The 27,919-nt window shown below is 39.2% G+C and overlaps 1 protein-coding gene across 1 annotated transcript; it reads left to right on the forward strand.

Moving 5' to 3' along the window:
* The first annotated feature begins 627 nt into the window (after positions 1-627).
* On the forward strand, positions 628-27,862 carry CDC48B (cell division cycle 48B). The gene is made up of 12 exons (XM_010259724.3): positions 628-960; positions 1,029-1,073; positions 1,233-1,288; positions 1,503-1,652; positions 8,930-9,034; positions 10,624-10,723; positions 10,916-11,200; positions 11,274-11,443; positions 12,609-12,737; positions 26,033-26,126; positions 26,220-26,297; positions 27,099-27,862. The coding sequence occupies exons 1-12, from the start codon at positions 820-822 to the stop codon at positions 27,555-27,557; spliced, it is 1,812 nt and encodes a 603-aa protein (XP_010258026.1). The 5' UTR covers positions 628-819; the 3' UTR covers positions 27,558-27,862.
* Positions 27,863-27,919: the final 57 nt, after the last annotated feature.

The raw sequence follows: 27,919 nt of genomic DNA on the forward strand, positions 1-27,919 counted from the left end.
ATTGGCACATTTTTCTAGGAGCTCGTGGATGATTTTCTAAGTTTTGGTTTTTGTCCAAAAGTAATAGTCTATTTACTTGGAATGTCTTTTTTATAATGCTTTTAAGTTTGGTTTTGCAAAAATTAAATAGTCATTTGCAAATTCTAATATAGGGATTTTTAGGCATCGTCTGCATCAAAAACCAAATTCATTTCGGTTCATTAATAGATACAGTATAGAGAGAGCGAGCCCGAATAGGATCATACACATAGGGGTGTCAAGTGGACTGAATTTGGTCCAATGTGAGTCCATTACAAATGGATCAGGTCCAATCCAATCCATGAATATTTTGGACTATCTTCAACAAGTTCAATTCAGTGTTTGAACCGTTCCATCTGTTCAAATTCGTTTTGATTTCAATCCAAATCTGATTTATTAATACCTATTTCTTATCTTATTCAATGGATTAGATATTGACTTAATCTAATCCAATCTAATATAAATTTATTATAGATGGACGGGATCCAATTCAATCTAATAAACATTTTGGACTAGATTGGTCCAATCCAATATGTCTTGTTCATCCGTCCAACCCGTCAATCCAAAACCGGTCCATTCCCCCTTAACATCCATATTCGATCCAAAAATAAACGGATCGATTTGTTTTACAGCAAAAAGTCCCATTAATGGCTACCGCGGCAACCTGCTCCATCGCAACGTAGAAATATTTGCGCCTTTTTCTTTTTCAAAAATATTGAATTTGACGAGTTCGGGGGATTAACAATTTGATACTTCAAATCTTCCGAATAGGAATTTTCAGTATTAGGGTTTCTAATTTAGATGGAGAGTAGTAGCGGGAGCAGCGGTCAGTGGAGGGCAGAGGAAGTAGTCGCTGGCAACGCTGAAGCTCTTGAAGCTCTTAGGGAACTCATAGCTTTCCCTTTTCACTATTCGAGAGAGTCTCGAAAGCTTGGACTCAAGGTAATCTCTCTCTCTCTCTCTAGGTTGAAGTACGTTCTTGAGCTGTAACTCTTTGGGTTTTTCTGCAGTGGCGCACGGGATTGTTATTGTACGGTCCCCCAGGCACAGGAAAGGTATCCGACTTAGCTTCGTTTTGATTTCTTGGTCTAAAACATTTTAATTTTGCTACTGTTAATAGTTGCTCTTTTGTTCCTGTGATTTGAATACGCATTGCGCCTTGCAGTATTTGTTAAGATTTATGGAGCAAATTTCTGGACTTTGTTGTTTCTCAGACAAGCTTGGTTCGGGCCGTTGTTCGAGAATGCGATGCTCACTTGACTGTTATTAGGTACGACTGAACACTTTAGTTCCTAAAGACGCCAGTGGTGTATTTATTATCTTGGCGATTATGATTATAATATGGCTAGTGAATTGGTAGTTCTATTGATTTTGCACATTTTCATAATTCCACTTAAAGCTGTAAGAATCTTTCTACGCAGTCACTCAAATTGTTTGCTGTTATTTTATTGATTTTAATTCCACCACGTGGGTTATCTCTGCAGTCCACATTCTGTTCACAGAGCACATGTTGGAGAAAGTGAGAAAATTCTGCGAGAGGCTTTTTCAGAAGCATTGTCTTATTCATCAACAGGCAAGCCATCAGTTATCTTCATTGATGAAATCGATGCACTCTGTCCTCATCGTAATTCAAGGTATATCACTGATTCACCAATAATCCCAAAATTATAGTTTGATCGATTTTCGATACCTGAAATGTCATCATCATTATCATCCATGCCTTTTCCCAACTATATGGGTCGGCTACATGAGTTTAAAACCATATCCACTGTTAAATTATTAGTGCTTAAATAATTTCTTACTACTACCCATGCCCTTTCTGGTCCACCCCTGGCTCTTCTAACCCCTTCCACCCATAACAAATCACTTATTCTAACTGGATGATACCTGAAATATCAACTTTGGTTTTGATCAATAACCATGAATTTCATTAAATTGGAAAACTTGAGGGAAGATTACAACAGAAGAATGCAGCCTACACTGCAACCATCCTCCCACAAGAGCTCTAACTCGGCTTTTTTTCATAAATTTATAACTTGGCTTTTTGATGTAATCTACTCCTTGATTTAATTGGTGTTACAACAGGATTTGGGGATCCTAGAATCTGATAAAAGAAATGCAATGTATAAGATTGTAGGGATTGTCCCACAATCATGTTTTGTCACATTTGGGATTGCAAGTTGCAATTAGTATCTGTTGGATCAACAGTTGACAGCATAAGCCCCTTCTTTAGATATCCAGAGTTCACATTCAAGTAATTAAACGGACATCACTAAGGTGTTCTTTGATAACGGCTGAAGTTGCTGAACTGAACGATTTATTGCTTTGTCTTTTAGTGGATAAAATGATTAAATAATAAAATATTCAAGGGCATGGCAATCTTAATCTATCCAACTTCAACTTCAGCCATCAAGGAGTCCACAACATCCTTAAAAACTTATTCATTTTTTTAGTTGTATCAGGGCATTTTCAGGCTATTTTAAGAGAGATATCCAAGTAGGTCTTGATCAAATTGTAACACAAAATTCAAGGGAGATGGATTAACCGGAAGAAATGAACTCATTCAAAGGAACCTAGGGGTAGCTCCAATAGGTGATAAAATGAGGGAATGTAGACTAATGTGGTTTGGTCACATACAGAGATGGCCATCTAAATCACTCGTTTGGAAATTTGCTTGTCTGCTTGTTTGGAAAGATAACATGAAGCTGGATATTTGCTTGTTTGGAAATCCTGGGGTAGATGCAATATAAGGATTTTGATAACAGGGCCATAATGTTAGTACATTCTACTCTAGTAGGTACTAACTAAACAATTAAGGAAAAAGGACACTAGTGTTGTTAGAAGATTGGAATTATTTGATAAGTGATAACCAGTAGAAACAAATGGTACTTTGTTTAATTTTCAGTCCATATGGAGTAATAGATGCCTCTGGCACTATGGGTCAAGCATCAGGAAAGCCCTGGTTTGGAGCTTGCAAAACATGACATGTGCATGAAAGACTGTGAATCATGCTGAATTTGTTTCTTTTTATTTCTCTCCAATAAACATGCCTTTTGAAGTGCTTGCGCAGAATTGAATTTCTGAGCTGAAGTAGGTGATTTGAACATGTTAATGTCGACTGTGTAGGGGTATTTTGGTCTTTATATTTATGTTTAAAGCTGCTGATGTGTAATGTTTTATTAGTGGTTGTGTTCCATACTTAAGTAGGGGCAAAGGAGTCTTTTTGTTTTTGAATAGAAACATATAAATTAAACCTGGCCGACTAAAGAGTAATTTTGCTCTCTTATTCGAACCAGAATTCTTCTTCTTCTTCTCTCTTCTCTTCTCTTCTTCTCCTACTTCTTCTTCTAGTCTTTCTATTACTTCTCCAATCCTTATTCTAATAGAATTCAAGTGCAGATTAGATTATAATATGGTATCCGAGCAACTGTGACAAAATCGAATCTGCCCAGAATTCTGATTTTCACGCATCCAGCCTAGGTTTTTTAATTTTTTCTTCGTCATTAGTTGGAGATAAGGAAAGGGGCTGAGAAGGAGTGATTGCCCTCTTCCCTTGGAGGTTTCTATGCCTTCGGTCAGCAAGTTCGTGGGTGTTTGCAGTGGTTTGTAGGAAGCCCCCCCTAATCGATGGAGAGAAGAGGGCTGATTCGAGTGATGCAGTGGAGTGTCGAGTGCAGCTTGATTTTCTGGTGATTAGGGTTTGTGCAGATTTCAGTGTAGTTCGAAGGGTGAGTGAGTTTCGAGTAGTGTAGTGAGTTTTCAAGTAGTCGTGTAGTAGGGTTGTGGTGTGGAGAGTGAAGAATTCAACAACAAGTGGTGCTGACTGCTGTGTGGTGAGAGGTGAAATAAGAATTTTTTTTTTCTAGCCATGGGAGACAACAGTGAAAGTAAAACTAGTGTGATGGTTCCCACTGACTTCCTGAATGTTCAAATGACTTCTATCAAGTTGAATGGAGAAAACTATGTGGCTTGGGCGAAATCTGTAGAAGTCTTTCTTAAAGCAAAGAAGAAAGTGAAGCATATAAGGGAAGAAAAACCCTTTACTGAGTCTCATGAGTATGGTGATTGGGAACAAGAAGATGCACAGATTATAACTTGGTTATGGAATAGTATGGAACCCAAGATTAGTATGAATTTCATGTTTCTTGATACAGCCAAGGAAGTTCGGGACCATGCTAAGAAATTGTATTCGGGACAAGATAACACAACTAGAGTATATCAACTTTATCAGGAATACTTTAATTTGTAACAGGGTAATCAGAGTCTTAAGGAGTAATATGCTAGAATGAGAAACCTTCGCAATGAGCTGAGTGAAATCTGAATATGAACTAGTATGGGCACAAATACTAGGAGGATTAGCTCTTCCTTCCTTAGAAGAGGTGTTTGCTCAGCTTCGGAGGATTTCTATTGAATCTACCAAGAATTCTAGTATCTCTGATAGGTCAGCCTTTGCAGTCTCAAGAGGCCGTGGTGTTAGAGGTGGAGCTCGGGGAGCTCAATCTGGCCATAGTGGCAGCAGTGGACCGGCGTATGGTCGTAGTGGTGGTGGTGGACCTATGTATAGTCGTATGTATAGTCATAGTGGTGGATGTACTGGAGGTCGAGATTCAGGGGGAGTTCATGGTAAAGGACGCAATTTTGGTCCAAGAATATGTACACTGTGGTATGGATGGACATACCATCAATTATTGTTATGATTTGCATGGTCCACCTTCAACTTGGGCAAAGCATGCGGTGACCAGTGATAATAGTTCTAGACAAGAGAGCCATTTAGCTGATCAGATGCCCTCTATTTCCACAGATGTTCCCGGGAAGGAGATGATGAGTGTTCCACGTGATGAGTGTGAGAGGTTTGTTCAGCCCACATCTCAACAGAATACAACCACTCTTGCACACTCAGTATGGCTTGTCTGACATCCAAACCCAATCCCTGGATTATTGACTCTGGAGCCTCCGATCACATGACTGGAACACCAGGTGTGTTTTCCTCCCTCTCTCAGTGCCCAACATCACACTCTGTTACCTTGCTAATGGTTCCACATCCTCCATTTGTGGTGTTGGTAATGTTAACATAGACCCTTTATCTTTATTCTCAGTTTTGTATGTCCTCAAGTTTCCTTTTAACCTTATGTTTGTTAGTAAGTTGACCAAGTCTCTTAATTGCTCTATCACTTTTTACCCTTCTTCGTGTGTTTTTCAGGATCTCAAGACGGGGATGAAGATTGGTGGAGGGCATGAAGTTAGTGGACTGTATTACCTTGATGGTGGTGGAAGTGCGTCAACAACTCTTCAGGCATCTCTTTCTCCTCTCCAGTGGCACTGTCGATTTGGTCATCCATCACTTAGAGTTTTGAAGTCTCTTGTTCCGTTGTTGAGTCATCTTTCTGTTTTGGATTGTGAGTCATGTTAGTTGGGGAAGCATTGTGTTCCCTTTAGTCCTAGGGTTAATCGTATGTCGAGTCCTTTTTCTTTAGTTCATTCAGATGTTTGGGGTCCAAATAAAGTATTGTCATACAATGGTTATAGATACTTTGTTATTTTTGTTGATGATTATTCAACGATGACGTGGCTTTACCTAATGAAAGAAAGGAGTGGATTGCTTACTATTTTCCAAAAATTTTATACTGAAATTCGCAACCAATTTGGTGTACACATTAAAATTCTCCGTTTCAATAATGGCCGTGAATACTTTATACACCATTTCAGGAGTATTTGGAACAACATGGCATTATCCATCAGACTTCATGTACCTACACCCCACAACAAAATGGGGTAGCTGAGAGAAAGAACCGTCACCTTTTGGAAACTGCTCAGTCCCTTATGCATCATATGAATGTACCCAAACCCTTTTGGAGTGATGCTGTATTTACATCTTGTTTTCTGATTAACTGGATGCCCACGTCCATCCTTGAAGGTCAATCTCCTTTCACCACTTTGTTTCCTACATTGTCTCCGTTTCCCCTTTTACTTCGGGTTTTTGGGTGTGTCTGTTTTGTTCATAATCTAGGACCGGAAGGGACAAGTTAGATACTTAGATGCACGATCCATTAAGTGTATCTTCCTTGGATATTCCCAGACCCAGAAAGGGTATAAGTGTTATAATCCTAACTCTCGACGGTCCTTTGTATGCGTTGATGTTACTTTCTTTGAGTCCACCCCGTTTTTCTTGGGGTTAGGTGATGTTTCTTCTTCCTTACCACCTCCTCCTCTTCTAGTTCTAGTTGCGGATCCCATTCCACTTGTTCCAGCTATGACCTAGTCCTTGCCTCTGGTGCCACCTCCTGTTGAACGACCACCTATTTGTCAAGTGTATAGACATCGCCAACATGTACCAACTCCTCCTCCAGCTCCATCACTGTCGACAAATCCGGCAGTTGTTCCCACACCATCTCCAACCCCAGTTTCTGAACTTGATCTTCCCATTGCCTTGCGGAAAGGTAAACACAGTTGCACTCTTCATCCTATTTCTAATTATGCTTCTCTCTCTCACCTTTCTGCTTCCCATTGCCAGTTTATCTCTTTGTTATCCTCTATTGTTGTTCCCACGTATGTCCAAGAAGCCCTTGCCTCTCCAGGGTGGCACCATGCAATGGAAGAAGAACTCTCTGCCTTAACTCATAATCATACGTGGGACCTCACCACACTTTCTCCTGATAAGCGGGCTGTCGGTTGTAAGTGGGTATACACTGTTAAGTATTTACCTGATGGTAGTGTAGAGCGGTTAAAAGCTAGATTGGTTGCCAAAGGGTATTCCCAAACATATGGTATTGACTACACGGAGACCTTTTCTCCTGTTGCTAAGATTGGTTCAGTTCGTGTTGTGATATCTCTAGTTGCTATGTACGATTGGCCTCTCTTTCAGCTTGACATCAAGAATGCTTTCTTACATGGTGATCTACTTGAGGAAGTCTATATGGAGCAACCGCCAGGGTTTGTTGCTCAGGGGGAGGATCGTAAGGTGTGCAAACTAAAGAAGGCCATTTATGGACTTAAACAGTCTCCCCGTGCTCAGGGGAAGATCTTCAGTCATGACTCTCAGGCTGGAAAGATCTTATTGATTGTATATGTAGATGATATTGTCATTACTGGGAGTGATAGATTGGGAATTGATAGGTTGAAGATCTTTTTGCAGGAACACTTTCAGACAAAGGACCTTGGTAAACTAAAGTACTTCTTGGGGATAGAAGTAGCAAGGTCTAAGCATGGTATTAATTTGTGTAAGAGGAAATGTGTTCTTGATTTGTTGGAAGAAATAGGATTATTAGGCGCCAAACCAACTGAAACACCTATGGAATCAAATACTAAGCTTAGTAGTGATATGGGTGAAGAGTTTGAAGATCCTGGAAAGTACAGGCGATTGGTGGGTAAACTAAACTACCTAACCATTACTCGGCCAGATATTTCATTTGCAGTTAGTGTGGTGTGTCAGTTCATGCAGAAACCTCGGGTTCCACATTGGGATGCAGTTCTAAGGATTGTAAGGTATTTAAAGGGGGCTCCTGATCGTGGCTTGATATATAGAAGTGGAGGAAAACTTCAAATAGAGGGATATACTGATGCTGATTGGGCTGGCTCTATATCTGACAGGAGGTCCACTACAGGCTATTGTACTTTCCTTGGGGGTAATATGGTCACATGGAAAAGTAAGAAACAGACAATTGTGGCAAGAAGCAGTGTAGAAGCAGAATATAGAGCTATGGCACATACTACTTGTGAATTAGTGTGGCTGAGAAACCTTCTACAGGAGATGGGATATTCTATTGACACTCCAATGAAGCTTTGTTGTGACAATCAGGCTGCAGTCAACATCTCTTCTAATCCAGTGTTTCATGAGAGAACCAAGCATGTAGAAGTTGACTGTCACTTTGTGAGAGAGAAGGTGTTGAGTGGTGATAGATACTCACATGTTAACACAGAAAACCAATGGGCAGACCTGTTTACCAAAGGGTTGAGTCGGGGGAGAGTGGACTACATATGTAACAAGCTGGGACTATATGATATATACTCACCAGCTTGAGGGGGAGTGTTAATGTCGACTATTTAGGGGTATTTTGGTCTTTATATTTATGTTTAAAGCTGCTGATGTGTAATGTTTTATTAGTGGTTGTGTCCCATACTTAAGTAGGGGCAAAGGAGTCTTTTTGTTTTTGAATAGAAACATATAAATTAAACCTGGCCGACTAGAGAGTAATTCTGCTCTCTTGTTCGAACCAAAATTCTTCTTCTTCTCTATTCTCTTCTCATCTTCTTCTTCTTCTTCTTCTTCTTCTTCTTCTTCTTCTTCTTCTTCTTGTTCTTCTAGTCTTTCTATTACTTCTCCAATCCTTATTCTAACAGAATTCAAGTGCAGATTAGATTATAATAGAACATATTCTCTAAGCTATTTTTTCTCAGCCTTTTGCTATTCCTGGCTTTTACTTTTAATAAACTTATCCAAGAAAGTTAGGCTCTAAGATAACTAGATATGGACATGTAGATAGATTAAGGGAAATGAGAATATGACTTTCCGAGACTCCATTTCTTAAGATCCAGGACACGGGTAGTTGGGTTTGGATACAAGTTTATACCATGCTCTTATGTTAATCCTTTTTTTTTTTTAAAGTTGGTTATCATTTCCCAATATTTATATCTTGCCAAATTTAATTAATGTTCTAAGATCTGCCCATTTTTTATATTCTGATTTGTTAAAACATACCATTTATATATTTTAGAAGTGTCTATGATGTAATTCATACATAATGTAGATCCCTGATATCTGGTGTTGTATCAATAAGTATAGTATCTTTCATTAGTATGGTAATCCCACAAACATACCTAGCTAATTGTGAAACATGTTGATTTAGTTGTTGCAAAAAAAGAAATACAGGAAACAGTAATGAAAGTTTTGATGTAAAACATTATTCTAATGCAGGAGAGAGCAAGATGTACGTATTGCATCTCAGCTTTTTGCATTGATGGATGCCAACAAACCCTCAGCATCTTGCCCACAAGTTGTTATCGTGGCTTCAACTAATAGGTTGGTTAAAGAGATTTGAAGCATGAAGGGCATGTTTTGCTTCTCCTTAATGTTGATCAATTCTTTTGGCTCAGTTTGGAAAGAGTACAAATACAAATATGTACAGTGCAAATACATACAAAATACAAGGTTTTACACCCAACATATTTGTATTTCATCTCCTTCCAAACTGAGCCCTTAGTTCATATGCTTCTGTCTTGGGATAATAACTTAGTTTTTTATCTCGCTTGTTATAATTGGTTCCTCTTCCATCAAATATGTATTGCCTTTACATTGTTTGCATTCAAGTAAATTTGTTGCCACTTGCTGAGCAGTACTATCATCTTAACGTCATCACACCATCTTGGTTTTATCCAAGGTTCAAAGTAGTGACACGTATCGGCCCGTATTGGCCGATACGTATCGTTCCGGGACCCCTCCGATACGCCCCTACAGTGGGTGTATTGGGGGTCTGACCAGTTCAGGGGGTGGAGGAGCCCTAAACCGCCCCCCCTGAACCGGTTGGCTTCATCAAATATTGTTCATTCATTCTGTATCTAATTACCTTGCACTCCATCAAAGAATGAACTACTTAATCATGCCTCACTGCCAGAATATGGGGTTTTATTGTTATCATTTGGGCATTCTTCTTGCTATTTTAGAACATCTAACTTGCACAAATGATTATATTGTCAATTGTTTATATTGATCTATATCTTTTTTTTATAAGTATTATATATTGATCTATATCTCACATGGCTAAACCATCCTGATTGACATTTCCTTTGGATGAAGATACCAAGCCAAACCAATAAAGAGAGCTTCCTCTCGAAGTACAAAAACCATGATTATTTTACACAATTGTAAGACTGTAATTGTCTATGTAACTAGACTTGTAATATCTCTTCATTTCATCAATGACTCAATAATGCATGTTTAACTTCTTTTTTTGGTCTCACATAGTACACATTAGAGGGAACTCGGGTGAGGACAAAGCAGGGTGCATGTGAGGCCTACTTGCCTAACACAGAAAGCTTGCAATTCTGCAAGCTTGATCTTGCACCTCCTTTTTCGGAGTGGCACTGAGTGACCATCTCAACTACTGGGTCATTGGCAAGTGGCAATGCGTGTTACATAGACAAAGATGAATGTTTGAACTATGCCATGCATATAATACATAATACATCCATTCTCAGTGAGATCGTAGCTAATCATCATATCCAAAATATTCACTGGGAAATGATCTCTTTACATTGTCCTTCCTATGTTTATGTGGAGATTCCTAAATATCTGATGGATTATAAGATGCTGTGAGCTGTTTATACTCACATTTCTGACCTTTTCCAGTTCTTTGTTTTAAAGTTTGCATATAATTCATTTTCCTTAGAAAGATAATATGTTATAGGTCAATGAAACTATTATTTCTAAAAGCCTTATCTGCAGTCTTATTAGTCAGTTAATCTTTATAGTGCTAATGGTGTGACTCCTTAAATACATTTTCTCTTGATCTTTCTATGGAATTTGTTTTAAATGTATTCATTTGATGATCTATTAAAACAAGAGTTTCTATTTGGATATCTTATTAATATCTTTGCTCTGCATGTATAAAGAGTGGATGCAATAGATCCAGCATTACGAAGGTCAGGACGCTTTGATGCTGAAATTGAAGTTACAACACCCACTGAAGAGGAGCGCTTTCAAATTCTTCAGGTCAAAATTCTTCTGAAATTTCCAAAATGAATCTTATGGGAGGGCAGTTTAGTGATTCTACTAATCACTTGGTCCTATCAACTTAACTGTATATCATTTGGATGCTTCTCTCTTCTCTGATGTCTACTTAGAATGTTATATTGGGAAATTTCATGTAGAGTTATAATGGTATTTATGTTGAATTTGTCTCAGCTCTATTCCAAGAAGCTCCCACTGGATCCTACTGTTGACTTACGAGCTATATCTGCATCTTGTAATGGATATGTTGGGGCTGATTTAGAAGCTTTATGCCGAGAGGCTACAATGTCTGCAATAAGAAGATCATCAGATGTAACTAAAGATGGTGGTTTATGCAGCTTAACAATGGATGATTGGAAGCATGCAAAAACTGTGGTTGGTCCAAGCATAACAAGAGGTGTTACTGTGGAAATCCCCAAGGTTACCTGGGAAGATATTGGAGGATTACAAGATTTGAAGGTCTGTACTCACTGATGTTATCTGATTATCAACGTTTTGATTGGAACTTAACAATTCATAATGCATGGAACAGAAAAAGCTCCAGCAGGCTGTTGAGTGGCCTATTAAGAATGCTGCTGCATTTGCAAGGCTGGGGATATCACCTGTTCGTGGAGTTCTTTTGCATGGACCTCCAGGATGCTCAAAAACTACCCTTGCTAAAGCTGCAGCTCATGCTGCTCAAGCCTCCTTCTTCTCATTGAGGTTTCATGATTTTTCTTCCTCTTCAACAAAGATGTTTTCATTCCACTGGAAAATTTATTGGGGAATTCGAAATTTTAAGTTAGCTTTAAGGAAGACAACATGGATTTCCTCCAAGGGAACATATCTTTTGTATCCTGTACATATAATCTCATGCAAAAAGTTGGGAATTATATATGATACTCTGATACTGGTCAAAGATTTCTTGGGCTTGACGCTCGAGGGCACAACATAAAACCAACCTGGTCAGAATGTATTAACCTTCTGAATTGCATGTGATTGTAAGAAAAAAAAAGTGGAGGTCACACCATGGAAAGTTCAATGGATCAGTTTGGTGGCATGATCTAATCATATCTATTTTTGGCATAAAAGATGATCTCATAGTTTGAACCATCTTGTATGGTGGAATATTACAATCTAACATCTGTCTTTGTGTGTTTTCTCTTGGACAAGGTATTACAATATTTTCCAGAAGGTATTCTAGGCTCTTATCCAAAGTTATGTTGTTGCGAGGTGGATATAGAGGCAGATTTTTTAGGGGAAAAGGTGTTAATTAGGAAATCAAAACTGACTATGCATCTAAGAATGGATAATATTTTAATACTTACCACATTTTTTTGAATGATCAACAATTTTAACAAATTGAATTACTCAGGCTCCGTTTGGGAAGAGTGCAAATACAAATATGTAGGGTCTGGTCCATGTAAATGCAAAGTTGGTTTAGTTTTGCATTGATAAATTTACTTTCTTGCCACACGATTTTTAGTTGTAATGGGTGCAAACACGAATCCCGAGATTGAAATATACCTTTTTAACATTGATCAACTTTGAGTGCAAAGTTTACATCCATTTTTTGGATGCAAACATGCCTTGAAATTTGTGAAAGTTGTCATTGTCAGTACATAAATGTATTCTTACCAAACACCAGCAAAACTGAACCAGAGTGCATATATGCACTGAACCGGCATTTGCACTCTTCCCAAATGGAGCCTCAATTTTCTTAATTTTTTTTTGTCAATTGACTCTGAAGTTAACAGTAATCTTTCCTATTGCTTTTACGTTTTACTTTATTATGACACAGTTATATTGTACAAATCCTTGCTGCTTTGAAATTTGAATACAGTTCCTTAGACATGCACTTCTTGAAGTTTCATAATCTATGTTCCAGTGGTGCAGAATTGTATTCAATGTATGTTGGAGAGGGAGAGTCTTTGTTGCGTAACACTTTTCAGAGAGCTCGCCTTGCAGCACCAAGTATAATATTCTTTGATGAGGCTGATGTTATTGCTGCCAAACGGTAAGCATTTCACAGTTATTTTGTAGGTTTCTTATTCATTTTAATACTATAAATGGTGCAAAATTGTTCTTGTTTTGCTGCTATGAGAGAGGTACAGATTGCAAGTGAGATGGGCCTGATAAATATGGAGATTGAAGGGGACTCAAAATTGGTGATAGGTTGGCTGAAGGATCCAGAGTCTATAACCTGGTGCTTTAGGATTAAGATGAAAAAAATTTAAATAGCTAACTAGAAACATGAACATTCGTAAAAAAAAAAGGAACTAGAAACATGAACTTGAAAATTTCTTGGGTTAGGAGAACAGCTAATGCTATGGCAGATGGGTTGGCTAAACAAGGGTTAAATAGGGACAGTTTGTATTGGGCTCAGTTGTAATTGATTCTTGATACTATTTTTTGATGTTTGTGTGAGAGGTAGCATCTTGTGCCTCTTTGTGGGATGCATGCTTGTAATGCCTATTCTCTTTGATCTTTAACAAATACTTATTTTTACTTATCAAAAAAAATTATTCTTGGTTTCTCTTATACATGTTGCTAAAGAGAATATCCTAGATTTTGAAATGAATTAAAGTTATTACATCTTAGGAGCTGAAGAACCTCCAATAAATAGTCCTCTACTTGTCAACAAGGAAAGGCGCCATGTATTTGTGGGTATGTTGAAACCTTTATCCATCTTCAATTCCATGTTGCTGTGCACCTTTTACAATTGTAGCATAAGAATTAATAAAAGGGTCATTACCCAATATTCGACCTTTTATCTGGGTTATTGGGAGGGGTGGACTGGATATGGGCCTTACCTTTTGGATTCTTCTTGCACAAAGTGGCAACTTTCAGAGTTAAACCCACATTCTCAGATCTGTCAGTCCAAGAATATTAGAAAAAAAAATGTTAGATGGCTTTTTTCTATTATATTTACCACCATACTAGAGCTGGTCCATGACTTACCTTATGCTGATGCTGTGCCAATCTTCTTATTTGCATTTCAAGGCTAGTTCCTGGAGTAGGAAGTAACAAGAGCCTTCATTTGGGTCAAAGAAAGCTCCTCTTCTCCATTACCATTAAAAACCTTTATGGAAGCCTGTTTGTGTGTGTGTGTGTGTGGCCTGAGTGGCCTGAGAGGGGGTTGTACTTCAGTTATGGAGAGGACTGAAAAATCTTTTGTTTATAGAAGATGTAGCTTCTGTTATAACCTTGTAAGTAGTGGTTTTGCTAAAGGTATTTGGTTAGAAGTTTTGAGATTAATGATCACTAAAAGCTTGTTATCTAAAATTATCCAAGATTGCTGATAATTTTTACTTGTTGCGTTTAAATATAATATCTAGGATTTAATGCTTTGGAGGAAGCAATGTGGTATCCCATGAAATGTGACCATGAACCATGTGATAAGTAGCACTGTAGAAGGGCTAACTTCAATATCAAACTACTTGTCAAAAAAAAATATCAAACTGATGAAGTGGGGATATAGACTCAAGGCAGCATAAAGTTGGTTGTAAATGGTGTGGTTATGGTCATAGGTAGAGAGGAAAGTATGGTTGTATACAAGCTAATGCAAAAGAACAAGGGTGATATACAAAATTGTAATAACTATCAAGGGATTAAGCTTATGAACCACACTATGAAACTTTGGGAGAGAATAGTCAAACAAAGATTATGACTTGAAAGTTGAAACAAGTGTATTAGAGAACCGATTTGGCTTTATGCCAAGGAGATCAACCATGGAAGCTATATTTCTTTTGAGATGATAGAAAAGTACAAAGACAACCATTCATAAAAAAAAAAAAAAGTACAAAGACAACAAAAATATCTTCATTGGTGTTCATTGATCTAGAGAAGGCATATGATAGAGTTCCTAGAGATATGGTGGATCTTGGAAAAAAAGGTGATCAAAATAGGTATATAGGCCTAATTAATGATATGTTTAAGAGGGCAACGACAAATGTTAGAACACCAATGGGAGAGACTTCAGATTTTACAGTTATTATGGGTCTTCACCAAGGTTTAGCACTTAGCCATTATCTATTTGCATTGATCATAAATGAATTGACTAAACATATTAAGAAAGAAGTTCCATGGTGCATGTTGTTTGTGGATGACATTGTTTTAATTGATGAAACTAATGAAGGATTAAATGAAAAATTAAGCTTATGGACAAATGCCTTAGAAACAAAAGGCTTTGAAATAAGTAAGACTAAAATAGAGTATATGACATGTAAATTTAGTAATAATAGGAGTGTAAATCAATATAGACTTAGGATTGGAGACCAAGAGATAACTCAATGTGACCATTTTTGGTACCTTGGTGCAATAATTCATAACAAAGGAGAGATTGAGGAGGATGTCACACAAAGAACTAGAACATGATGGGCAAAATGGAGGGGTGCATCTAGACTTTTATGTGATAGGCGAATACCACTTAGATTGAAAGGAAAATTCTATAAAATAGTTGTAAGGCCATCTATGTTGTATGGAGTGGAGTGTTTTTTTATGGTAAAAATAAATTTCATTAAAAGAAAAAGAGATACATCCTAATAGGTGATAATGAATCACCATATGCAAACAAACAAAACTTGCTAAACTAGGCAAACAAAATTTTCCAAATTACACAATTGAAACCAGTGTTTTCGAACCGCCATTGATCCAGACGGTCGGACCGTTTGGATTGGAAACCGGTCAAGGTATCGGTTTCGTTTTAGTGCTGAACTGTTATCTTATTAATAACCGTTGAATTGGTCAACAAACCGTTGATCCGAACGGTCTGACCGTTGAACCGTTCGGCCGGGAAACAGTTTGTGGTCCAATATGTTTTATTTAAAATTTTCAAAAAAAATAAAACAAAAAACAAAGAAAAACAGAGAGAAACAAGATTGATCTCAGATATGAGATCGAGAGAGAGATGAGAGATGAGAGATGAGAGAGATCTCAAATTACATATGTGATGTGTCGCATATGTAATCTCGTTCTCATGTGTCGCCGCTGCATGTTGCCATCGCCGCTACAGCCCAGACATCACAGACCCTCCTTTCACTCTCGTTCTCATGCTCCTTTCTCATAACATTTATACCCCGTCCTACCTTAATATTCCAATCCAAGGGTAGGATGAGATATATAATTGAAACGTTTGGACCGCTTGACCCGAACGGTTGAATTCCCGACCTGGAAATTGGTGGCCAAAGCGGTTCCATTTCCGGGTCGGTTTTTAAAACCTTGATTGAAACCCCAAAATTTCCCTAAGAATATCCCAATATCCTCCTTGGTGACTTATCTAACTTCTGGAAGAACCAACAACCAATCTGCAACAGTTCTGTTGATCATTGGCCAAGTTTTGACTTGAAAAATTCTTTTATCTCTGTCCTGCCAAGAATCTCGACATATTGCAAAAGGAAACCCTTGGATTCTAGATAACTACTAGACCCTCAAATAGACCCACAACATTCACCTCCACCCATACCCTACTGATAGATCCCTAAACTTCAATTTTCATTCTCAAGAAGAATGACTCCATCATTGTCTCTTGTAGCACCGCTACATCTGGGATGTTTTTTCTTGGACCATTCCTCATTAAAATCCTTCTTTCTTCTCTAAAGCCCCTCACATTCCATGACACCAACTTCAACTTTAGACTCTGCCTCCGCCCCCTCCCTTTCTTTTTGCTACTCGTCCCCCTCTATTCTTCGTCAATAATTCCTCCTCCCCTTCTCCTTCTTTCCAGTTCTCTCCCCCTTCCCCTATTGCTTTTCTTTCACTATATTCTTCCCTTTTGTTCCTCTTAATTTATTCAATCGCTTTTTTCACTGCACCCCCCCCCCCCCCCCAAAAAAAAAAAAAAAGGAACAGTCCCAGTGATTTCCCAACTTCCACTTGTCTTTCAACCAGAGTGTCTATATCCACCCTTTTCCTCTCTTTGTAACTCTCTCCTCCCCCTTCTTTAGATCTTCCTTCTCCATCCCTCCCGTCCTCCTCCTATTGTAGACTCTGTTCTACACCTTCCCAAAATTTTCCTCTTTAAACAAGTTCTCTTCCCCTATAAATCTCTATGCCCATCTTCCACAATATCTCCCTCACTAATGAAAACTCCCCCATCCATTCGAGAAGGTGAAGGAAGAGGAGAAGACCGGGAAGAAGGGGAACAAGAAGCTGGGCATACCTCACTATTTAGTCGAGTATTGATCCTTCAATGATTTCCCCCTCTGGCGAGTCAGAAATCTCTTAAATACCGCTCAATATGTCTCTTCTTTCTATGATGATTCCTTGAAATTCCTTCTTCCTTCCCATTGTTCACCCTCTGAGACAATTCATATGCATTCTTCTAAGCGGACACAATTCCAGATGGGGTTAAGTCTGCAATGCTTTGCATGTTTAGAAATTGATCCTCTTCCGACTCACTCTTTTTGGAACATTGTTGCTTCTCCTTCTGGGTTGAATTCGTCTGTGTCTCCTTCTCCTACAGCTCTTCTTGAACATTAATCTTCCTTCCATTCTCAAATTTTGTCACCATCGGAATCCATTCATCGTCGTTTTGGTTCCTATTGGTCATTAATTGTTTGGACCTCGAAGGGTCAAACCCAAATTTTATCGATTATAATCCTTTTCCAAAAATGCCCCTTCACCTTTTGGATCTTTTACTTCGGTTAACCTTCTTAAAATTAAAACTTTTTTGTTTAAAATGGTGGGTCCCACTTTCTTTATTTACCTGACTGTTACTTGCTACCGCTTGTTTCCTCTCCCCCTCCTTCCCACCCTAGGCTCTTGACTTTTGAGCTTCCACCGACTCTTTCTTTCTATTTCCCCGCTGTCTTTCCTCTTGCAAGCCAATTGGCCCAGTTTTGGTCACTTGTATCTCACATGTTTCGTTTCCCATTTTTCCCCTTTCCTCATCAGTCTCTCTCCTTCCTCCATGTATGCCCCTAATTGCCACCTCACCATCTTTTCTTCTTTGGGGCACTCCCTCCATAGTACCACTTGACTTTTGTCAGAAGCCATACTTTCCTCCACAAACCGTCAGCAAGAGAAGGAAGAGATCGAGGATTGTCCTCTAGCTTCACCCCAGCAGTCCTCATCTTCATTGCATGCAGATCATTCATGTAGATATCTTCCACGATTTATGGAGTGGAGTGCTAGGCGGTCAAGAAACAACATGCCTAGAAAATGAATGTGGCAAAAATGCAAATGCCAAGATGGATGAGTGGGAAAACTAGAAAAGACAGGATTAAGAATGAAGTTATCCATGGGAACCTAAGAATAGCTCCAATAGGTGATAAAATGAGAGAGAGTAGACTAAGATGGTTTGGACACATGCATAGAAGGCCACCAATTGCACCAGTAAGTACAGGTGTAATGTGTAAGACTGACACAACCCACTTTTGCGGCCACCTGCACTGTAGTGGGTCGTGTCGTGCCAACATGCGAGGTTGGGTGGACTGTGCTTGCCTGGTCTGAACTCCTCTAAAGGGAAGCTCAGCATGACCTGTGACACGAGCCCAGGCAGGCCATGCTAGGCCAGGGGTGGCATGATTGTTTAGAAAAATTGAAAAAAAATAAAAAAGGTAAAATTAACAAGACAAATAGGAAATTGAAAAGAAATCTTAAAATTTTATTCCATATGAATTTTGATGTATACAATTGTTTATATATGAAACAATAAAATCAAATTGGAATTTTTTTTTGATTGACGATACTTATATTATATTAAAATATGTAAAAAAAAAACATTACAAGTTTAACTTAAAGACCATAACATCAACCCAACAACCAAAACTATGTTACAAAGATGCCCAAAACAATTGCTGCTTATCTACCCCTTGTTTAGCAAGGGAGTCAGCTAGCTCATTTGTGCTTCTTCTAACCCATTTAAATTCAGCATTCAGCTCTCTTGCAGCCCTTTCTATTTCCTTGAAAGCATTATTGAGAGTCCATGGAATATGTTTGTTATTTCTTGCCCAAGAGATGATAACTTTGAACCCCCTTCCACCTTCGCTAATTGCTTAGCTATCCTGAGACCTTGTAGTATAGCCAATAATTCAGCTTTAATGGAGTTAGCCACACCGATTGGCCTAGAGTAAAGGGCCAGCAATCTGCCCTCCGAATTTCTAATTACCCCACCAATACCTGCCATACCAGGATTGCCCAACAAGCTTTCATCAAAATTCAGCTTAACTTTACTACCTTGTGGGGGTTTCCAATCCACTATTATATATCACCTTTGTTTCTAGAGGATTGTGCTATCTCCTTCCAAGCTCTTAGAATATCAACCACTGTGAAATTCTGAAAGCACTCCTTGTTTTTACTTCAGAATACAGCCTTCATTTTTATTGTCTCAATAACCTCCTTCACATATCTACTTTTACCATTGAAAATTCTGTTGTTCCTTTCCTCCCAGACCACCCACACAGTTGCAGCCTTAGTGACTCTCCACATCAATCTTCCTCTTTTCTTTGATCGCCTTAGGAAGTTAGGCATGAAAATGTCTGAGGGATCCACCACCGAAAAGATCACAGAAAAACTCTTAGATAAGAGAGACAAAGGAACATGAAATAAATAAGTGGGGTAGGGTTTCTCCACTTTTCCTACACAACAAGCATATATGAGGAGAGAGGCAACAAAAAGGCCTTCTTTTCTGCAACACATCGCAAGTGTTAACCTTTCCAAGGAAAGATTCCCAGTAGAAAGCTTGTGGAATAAAATAGTATAATAAAATTGAAAATAAAAATTTATATAGATATATATGTATATATACACATATTATTAAATATATACAAATAATATTTTAATATATGTGGGTTGTGTTGAGCCACCATTTGAGCCATGCCATGCTCACAAGCCTCAAAACCCAAGCCCGACACGGCAAGAGGGTTTGGGCCAGGCCTGTCACAGCCCGCTTGCTAGTGATTGGGCCAGGCTTGGCACGACTCGAGTCGTGCTGGGCTGTACCAGCCTATGGGCGGCCTGACCCACTTTACAGCTTTAGTTAGAAGAGTAGAAATCACTGTTTGGAAATCTAGATGAATTCTTTGTGAAGAGAAAGAAGAAGAAGATGAAGAGTTTCAACGGTAGAGAAGAAAGAAAGAGTAGGATGTCAACCAGAATTGAATTAGTTATGGCTGCCAACCCCTCATTATATTTATACTTGACTTAATAAGAGATTACAAGAATGCCCTTAGTAGGGCGGCTACTAAAGTAGCTGAACAGTCACAACTTAAAAACATAAGCTAATGGGCCTAAAGCCCAACAACTTCCTAACTTAACAACTTAAAAATATAAGAGCTAAATAACTAGGCCCAATAACTAGAAATCAGCCCAACTCAACACTCCCCTTCAAGTTGGGAGTAAATGTCACACATTCCCAACTTGCGTAGATCATGCTCTAGCTTGTTCCTTGCAACACCTTTTGTAAGAACATCAGCGAGCTGCAGATCAGAAGCAATGTATGGGAGACAAACTTCCCCGAAAGTCACCATTTCTCTGATGAAATGTCTATCCACTTCAATGTGTTTTGTCCGGTCATGCTGAACTGGGTTATGGGCAATGTTGATTGATGCCTGGTTATCACAGTACATCATCATAGGTTCTTCTGCCTGTACACCAATCTCTCCTAATAAGGAACGGATCCAGAGAAGTTCTGAAACTCCATGTGCCATGGCCCTGTATTTAGCTTCAACACTTGATCTTGCCACCACTGTCTGTTTCTTACTCTTCCACGAGACAAGGTTACCCCCAACAAGGGTGCATACTCCTGAAGTAGATCTCCTGTCATCAAGGCATCTTGCCCAATCTACATTTGTATAAGCCTCTAGTTTCAACTATCCATGATTAGCAAACAATATGCCTCTACCGGGTGTCCCTTCAGATAAGTAAGAATCCTGTCAACAGCCTTCCAATGCTGGACTCGTGGAGCATGCATATATCGACTTACCACACTTACTGCATAGGAAATATCTGGTCTTGTCATACACAGGTATAGCAGCCGCCCCACAAATCTCTGATGTCTCCCAATGTCCTTTACTGACTCACCTTCTAATGCATTAATTTTGTGATTCTGATCAATAGGAGTATTGATTGCCTTTGTTCCAAGCTTCCCTGTTTCTTGTAGAAGATCCAAGACATACTTCCTCTGAGAGATAAAAATTCTATGTTTTGATCTTGCAACTTCAATGCCCAAGAAATATCCGAGTTCTCCAAGATCCTTAATTTCAAATTCTCTGTGTAGATTCTTCTTCAGACAATCAATCTCACTTAGATCATTCCTTGTGACAACAATACCATCCGCATAAACAATTAGGACTGACACCAAGGATATTCTTCGTTTCACAAACAAGGTATGGTCAGATTGAGTCTGAATGTAGCCAAAAGCAACCACGGCTTTCCTGAACCTGTCAAACCATGCTCTGGGAGACTGCTTTAAGCCATAAAGTGACTTCTTAAGTCTGCATGCCTTTCCCTTTTCAGCATCACTGTAGAAACCAGCAGAAAGATCCATATACACTTCTTCTTGCAGATCTCCATTTAGGAAAACATTCTTCACATCAAGTTGAAACAGGGGCTAAGAGTATGTGGCAGCAAGAGAAAGAAGTATCCGAATAAAGCTCATCTTTGCAACTGGTGCAAAGGTCTCTAAGTAATCAATGCCATAGGTCTGTGTGTACCCTTTTGCAACAAGTCTAGCCTTATACCTTTTTATACTTCCATCTACTTATATTTGACTATGTAAACCCATCTGCATCCAATAGTCTCCTTGCCCTCTGGTAGGTCCATAATCTCCCATGTCTAATTCTTAATTAAAGCTTCCATCTCTTCTTGCATAGATGTCTTCCACTCAGGTTTGGAGAGAGCCTCATTGACACCCTTGGGTATAGACACGGAGTCAAGAGAGGAAAGAAAAGCTCGGTAGGAAGGAGAAAGTCCACTGTAGAATAGGTATTGTGAAATACAATGAGCAATACACTTTCTCTTCCCTTTTCTAAGAGCAATAGGAAGGTCCAGGTTATCTGTAATGGGGTTAGTAGAATCAATGGGAACTGAAACAGTAGAGGGATCGAGAGGAATACTTGAATCCGTATTTGCTGAATCTGGAGTCTCCAAGGAACCGACAGGAAGCGATGTGAGTTCTGTTGCAGTGGAATCAACCTCCCTATGAAGTCTCTGTCGTGAGTAACACTGAGAAGCAGGACACAAGGGAGGTGGTAAGGTAGGTGACATAGGAGAATCAGGCACAGGAGCGGACACAGGAACAAGAATTGGAAGAGGGATAGACTGTTCACTCACTTCCCCAAAATACTCCCCCTGAGAAGGATTCTTCGAGAAGAAGTGGCTCAAAAAAAGTGACATCCATAGTAACATACCAACTCCCAGAGACTGGATCATAGCAGCAGTACCCTTTCTGATTTTCTGCATATCCAAGGAAGACACACTTCTTTGCCTTCGGGTCAAGCTTTGAACGTTGAGGACTAAGAATATGTGCAAAGCAAACACACCCAAACACTCTAAGAGGAATATGGAACATCTCCCCCTCAGGAAAAAGGAGGTTGAATGGGGTGTTGAATCCAAGTATACGGGAGGGCACCCTGTTAATCAAAAATACTGTTGTGAGAACTACATCACCCCAAAACCGAACTGGAACTGTAGATGTGATCATCATGCCTCTTGTAATCTCAACAATGTGTCTGTTCTTCCTTTCTTCAACACCATTCTATTGTGGATTGTAGGAACAAGTGCTTTGATGGACAACACCATATTCTAACAGATATGAAGCAAGGTGTTTTTCAAAATATTCCCTGGCATTGTCTAATCTGAACACCTTTATTCGTGTTCCAAACTGTGTTAACACCATCTGATGAAATTGCCTTACCAAGGATGGTACCTCATCTCGGGATCTCATCAAGTAAATCCAAGAATATCGAGAGAAATCATCCACAAATAAGAGAAAATATCGATAACCACCCATAGGAGGAACATGATAAGGTCCCCACACATCAGAATGAATGACATCAAAAGGAGATGAACATCTTTTATTACTAGCTTTAAAGGAATGTCTACAATGCTTTCCAAGTTGATAACCTTCACACTGCAAACTTGACAAATTAACAGACTCAAATAGCTTTGGAAACAAAAGACTCAAAGAAGAAAAAGGCAAATGACCTAAACGGTTATGCTAAAGCATAATTTGACTCTGATGAGGAGGAAGCACATCCAGGAGGTAGATTCCATTCACTTCACGACCACTCACAATCGTCCTCTTTGAATCTAGATCTTGCAAGATACAATGACCAGGAGAAAAAATTACTGAATAGTTTAGGTTCTTAATCAAACTACTAACAGATAACAAATTAGTACTCAATCTGGGAACATGAAGGACAGAGGAAAGGGAAGTGGAATCACTAATCTTGACAGGCCCCTTCCCAGCAATGGGAACATGAGATCCATCAGCTGTGGAGACCTTGTCTCTGCCAGAACAGAGCTGGTAAGAAGAAAAAATAGTGGAACTATGGGTCATGTGCTCTGAAGCTCCAAAATCTATAATCCAAGGAGGTCCCTCCTTACCTGAAGTAGAAACATAACTTGCAGTGGCATGTGAACTACCTGTGTGAGCAAAGAAAGTAGAGTGTGCTCCACCAGAACCACCTGTACCTGGCTGTCCACCTGTTGCTGAACTAGAACTGGCTATATCCCACTAGTTCAGAAACTACCCATACCTCTCAAGTTCGGCCCTTACTGCAACAGCTACAACAGACTCCAGAGTAACTGTAGTATGAGGGGCCAGAATATCACCAGTGACTGCCATGTGAGCATTTCCCTTCTTATTTTTGAGTCTATTTGGCACAAGATGGGGATGAAGCTTCCAACAAGTATCTCTTGTGTGTTTAGGCTTCTTATAGTAGTCACAGATCAAATCCGTTTTGTCTTCCTTCTTGATTTCACTGCAACCCCGGTCTCCACCTTGTTTAGGTCTCACAGTGCTAACCATGGTTGATTGATCAAACCCAGAATTTTTCATCATCACATTTCTCCTGATCTCTTCCCCTGACACAAAGGCATATGCCTGGGAGAGAGTAACACTGTCCCTGGAAAGAATGTGCTGTCTTGCAATATCATATTCAGGACTAAGGCCAGCAAGAAATTCGAACACCTTATACTTCTCTAGAAGCTTCTGTTAGGCAGTTGCATCCTTAGTGGTTTCCCAAACAACTGTCTCCAAATGGTCAATCTCCTGCCACAGGGTTTTAAGGGCTGAAAAGTAAACAGAAATAGGTCTATCTCCCTGCCTTGTAGCAATAATCTGATTTCTCAACTGAAAGTCCTAGCAACATTCTCCCTCTGTGAATAGGTTTCTGCAACCCCATCCCATATTTCCTTGGCTGTATTTGCCCACAAAAAGTTTTTACTTATATGGGACAGCATGGAATTACATAGCCAAGTCATCACCATATAGTTCTTCTGTACCCACTGGGAGCTGTTAGTTTCGGGTTTCACTTCTTCACCAGCGGTATACCCTAACTTCCCACGAGCACCAATGGCCATCTTTGCAGATTGTGACCATTCTAAGTAATTTGAAGCATCCAACTTAACTATAGTAATGGTCCCAACCCTGAAAAGGTCTCCAGCACCTCCTCCCACTGGTCTCATTTCACTCCCGGGCTTGTTTTCAACTCCGTTACCCTCCATACTTCTCAAAAAGGGGATAAAAGATTACTGTAATATGCAAGAATATCAATTAAATCACTTTTGGTACCAACAACACCCTTCTGGTGCCCTAGATGGTTCTCCTACAAAAGATTCATTTTCTGCGGGACGGGAGAAGAGAGAGAAGAGGCAGCCGCTCTCTCCAAAGACCTCCAAATCAGGTAGGACTTGAACCGCACCCTACAGAAAACGCCAAGGGACCCTAAAAAATTAGGGTGCCACTTCCTAGGTCAAAACTGAAGAGTCCAACAAAAACAAGACTTTCCCCTTTTCTCTAGTTTTCCTTGATTTTGATGGGAAACCCTAGACCAGCTACAGGGCAAAACAGATCCACCAAAAAATCCAAAAACCGGGCTTACCTAAGATCTTTGATCAGCCTCTTAAATCACCATGCAATCGGCCAATTTAGGGCTGCATGAGAAAACAGCTCAAGGAACCTTCGGTTTGCTCTGATACCAGGTAGAAATCACTGTTTGGAAATTTTGATGAATTCTTTGTGAAGAGAAAGAAGAAGATGAAGAGTTTCAGCAGTAGAGAAGAAAAGAGAAGACAGAAAGAGTAGGATGTCAACCAGAATTGAATTAGTTCTGGCCGCCAACCCCTCGTTATATTTTATACTTAAAAGAATAAGAGATTACAAGAATGCCCTTAGTAGGGCGGCTACTAAAGTAGCTGAACAGTCACAACTTAAAAACATAAGCTAATGGGCCTAAAGCCCAACAACTTCCTAACTTAACAACTTAAAAGTATAAGAGCTAAATAACTGGGCCCAATAACTAGAAATCGGCCCAACTCAACAAGAAGAAGTGATTTGTTACACATTGAAGGGGCTAGAAGAGCTCGGGGTAGACCTAAAAGGACATGGGTAGTAGTAAGAAATGATTTAAGCACTAATAATTTAGCAGTGGATATGGCTTTAAATAGAATGGATTGGCGAAATAGGATTCATGTAGCCGACCCCATATGAATGCAAAAAGAGAATTCCATAGGAGCAAAGAGTAGTTGTCTGACATGCAAAGCTTATAACTGGGTTTTCAGGACTTGCAAAGCTTATAACTGGGTTTTTGGGTCCATTATTAGGATTCTAATTGAGGACTCAAGTCATATCTATTGATCAGAGGCATGCACCTTTGCAAAGGGCTCAAAGAAGTCATACATCACAAAAACACAAATTTCTAAAACAACACTAATTTCTATTTGTCCATTTAATTGGATATTTTATAGCATTATGTCAGCCTTCTGCCTTTTTCCCTCGTATGTATTACTGACACAAACTCTTCATATTTTTGTGACTGTCAAATTTTTGTTGTCTTTCCTATTGCAGTTGTGTTAGTGGTCCTGAATTAAACAATGAAACTGTTCCAACTTTGTTTCTCACTATGAATATTTTGATGTATCTATTTGGAACCTGTTCTTTAATTTGTGTGTTTAATTATGGTTCCCATGGTGTCCACGTTTTCTGTGATCTGGACATGATATTTTATGTACTGGCACCTGGAATACGTTGATTGGAGGTGTTAAGGTTCATCTATTTTCTACTTTACATGTTTGGAGATTGCTCATTTCACATTTTGTCCTCTTTCAATATTGGGTCTCTCATTGGTTACCTCTCTCAAATGGCAGAGGTGGGAGCACAAGCACAAGTGGCAATGCCACAGTGGGGGAGAGATTACTATCGACCTTACTGACTGAAATGGATGGTCTAGAACAGGCTAATGTAAGCAATTTAATCCCACGAGTCATTATACCATGAGAAGTCTGGGATAACCCGCAACTGTTGATTCCAATTTGATTGGCCCTTGTTTTTCAGGGAATTCTAGTTCTGGCTGCTACTAATCGCCCTCATGCTGTTGATGCTGCACTTATGCGCCCTGGTCGCTTTGATCTGGTAGGATTCTATCTTTTACAGTATAACCTCAAAGTATAAGCTGTCATCTCTCTTTATTTGCATTCACTCTGGAAAGAAATACAATAATCTGAACTTTCATCTCTATCGGAATGGTGCCAACTGAAATAGGAATAAAAATGAAATGGAAGTTCAAATTTTAAGCCTAAAGTCTACACTCATTTAGATTGCCACCCATGTTGATTGGCAATTGGTTTGACAATTCTCCATATTAGTGCAAGTATTTGGTTACCAAATTATCGAGCCATTCAGAGGCCTGCTTGGAGGCCTGAAAGGTCATGCCTAATCAGTGAAGATGATGCAAAAGTATCCAAGTACTGTATTCATCCTCTTTTTTCTTTTTAACTTTTGGAATTGTTGTCACAATAAAGCAGGTCTCTGCCATATCCATGGTTCCCTAAAAAGGAATTCTGAACTAGCACTGCAGGCATAATCCAGGATATTTGTTTAATGATCCTAACCACTGATCAGATGGTAGGATTATTGAGTTGAGTTTTCCATGTTATGTAGGCCATTTTTTGGAGTATTTAGACATCCAAATATGCATTTTTGTTGTGGACCACATCTGAAACCATGTCAGATTTCTACAATATTCCATTTTTAGATATCATAATTCATCAAATGGTTATCACTTGAATAGTTGAATGCACACATTGTTACAGCTGTTATTGGAGGCCCATGTGGTAAGTGTACTTTAACAAAAGACAAAATGGGAGGGGGATGAAATGGCTTGCCCTGATTGTTTTTACAGTACACTTACCCAGTGTTTCTTTTAACTTGTAGGTTCTTTATGTACCACCACCTGATTTAGAAGCCCGATATGAGATTGTGTGTGTACATACACGTAACATGAAGATTGGGGATGATGTTGATCTAAGAGAAGTAGCAGAAGATACTGAGCTGTTTACAGGAGCTGAATTGGAGGGCCTCTGTAGGGAAGCTGGTATGGTGGCTCTGAGGGACGACATCTCTGCTACAGTTGTTTGTGGCCGACATTTCCAGATTGTAAAGAGGTCACTAAAGCCAGCATTAACAAGAGCTGAAATAGATGCATATGCCTCGTTTATGAAGAACCCATTATACAGGTCTTCCAATCATTGTGCACTAAGCAGCAAGCATAACAAGTCCATGAAGATATCAGGAGCTGTAAAACTTGGTATCCTAAGCTTTGCGGTAATGCTTGCTGCTAAATATCTTCTCATGAGTCCAAAACACACACCAAGTAGTGTACCAAGCACTTGAACAATATACCCAAAGAATATGCTCATAGATCCCCATGTCAGTAGCTAGCCATATTTTATTCTGGTTTTACTGGTATCAGATTCATCTCATATAAACTACAGCCAGAAGCAGCAAAATTATAGTTGAGGGTTTTACCAATGTTTGAAGTATTAATGCACATGCCCTACGTATCAGTCGATATGGCCCGATATGTATCTAAATTTTGAACCTTGGTCTGAACTGAAATGATTTCTACAGAGGAACTCTGATAAATATAGGAAATCTTCATTTTACCGCTTTCATTTTATGGAGAATTTTAAGGGAAACTCGAGTTTAATGCATGAACTTGTTTTGTTCTATCAACCTAATGTGTTTTTATCCCT

This window comes from Nelumbo nucifera, chromosome 4, assembly GCF_055504915.1.
Source record: "Nelumbo nucifera cultivar China Antique chromosome 4, China Antique-T2T, whole genome shotgun sequence".
Classification (NCBI taxonomy): domain Eukaryota; kingdom Viridiplantae; phylum Streptophyta; class Magnoliopsida; order Proteales; family Nelumbonaceae; genus Nelumbo; species Nelumbo nucifera.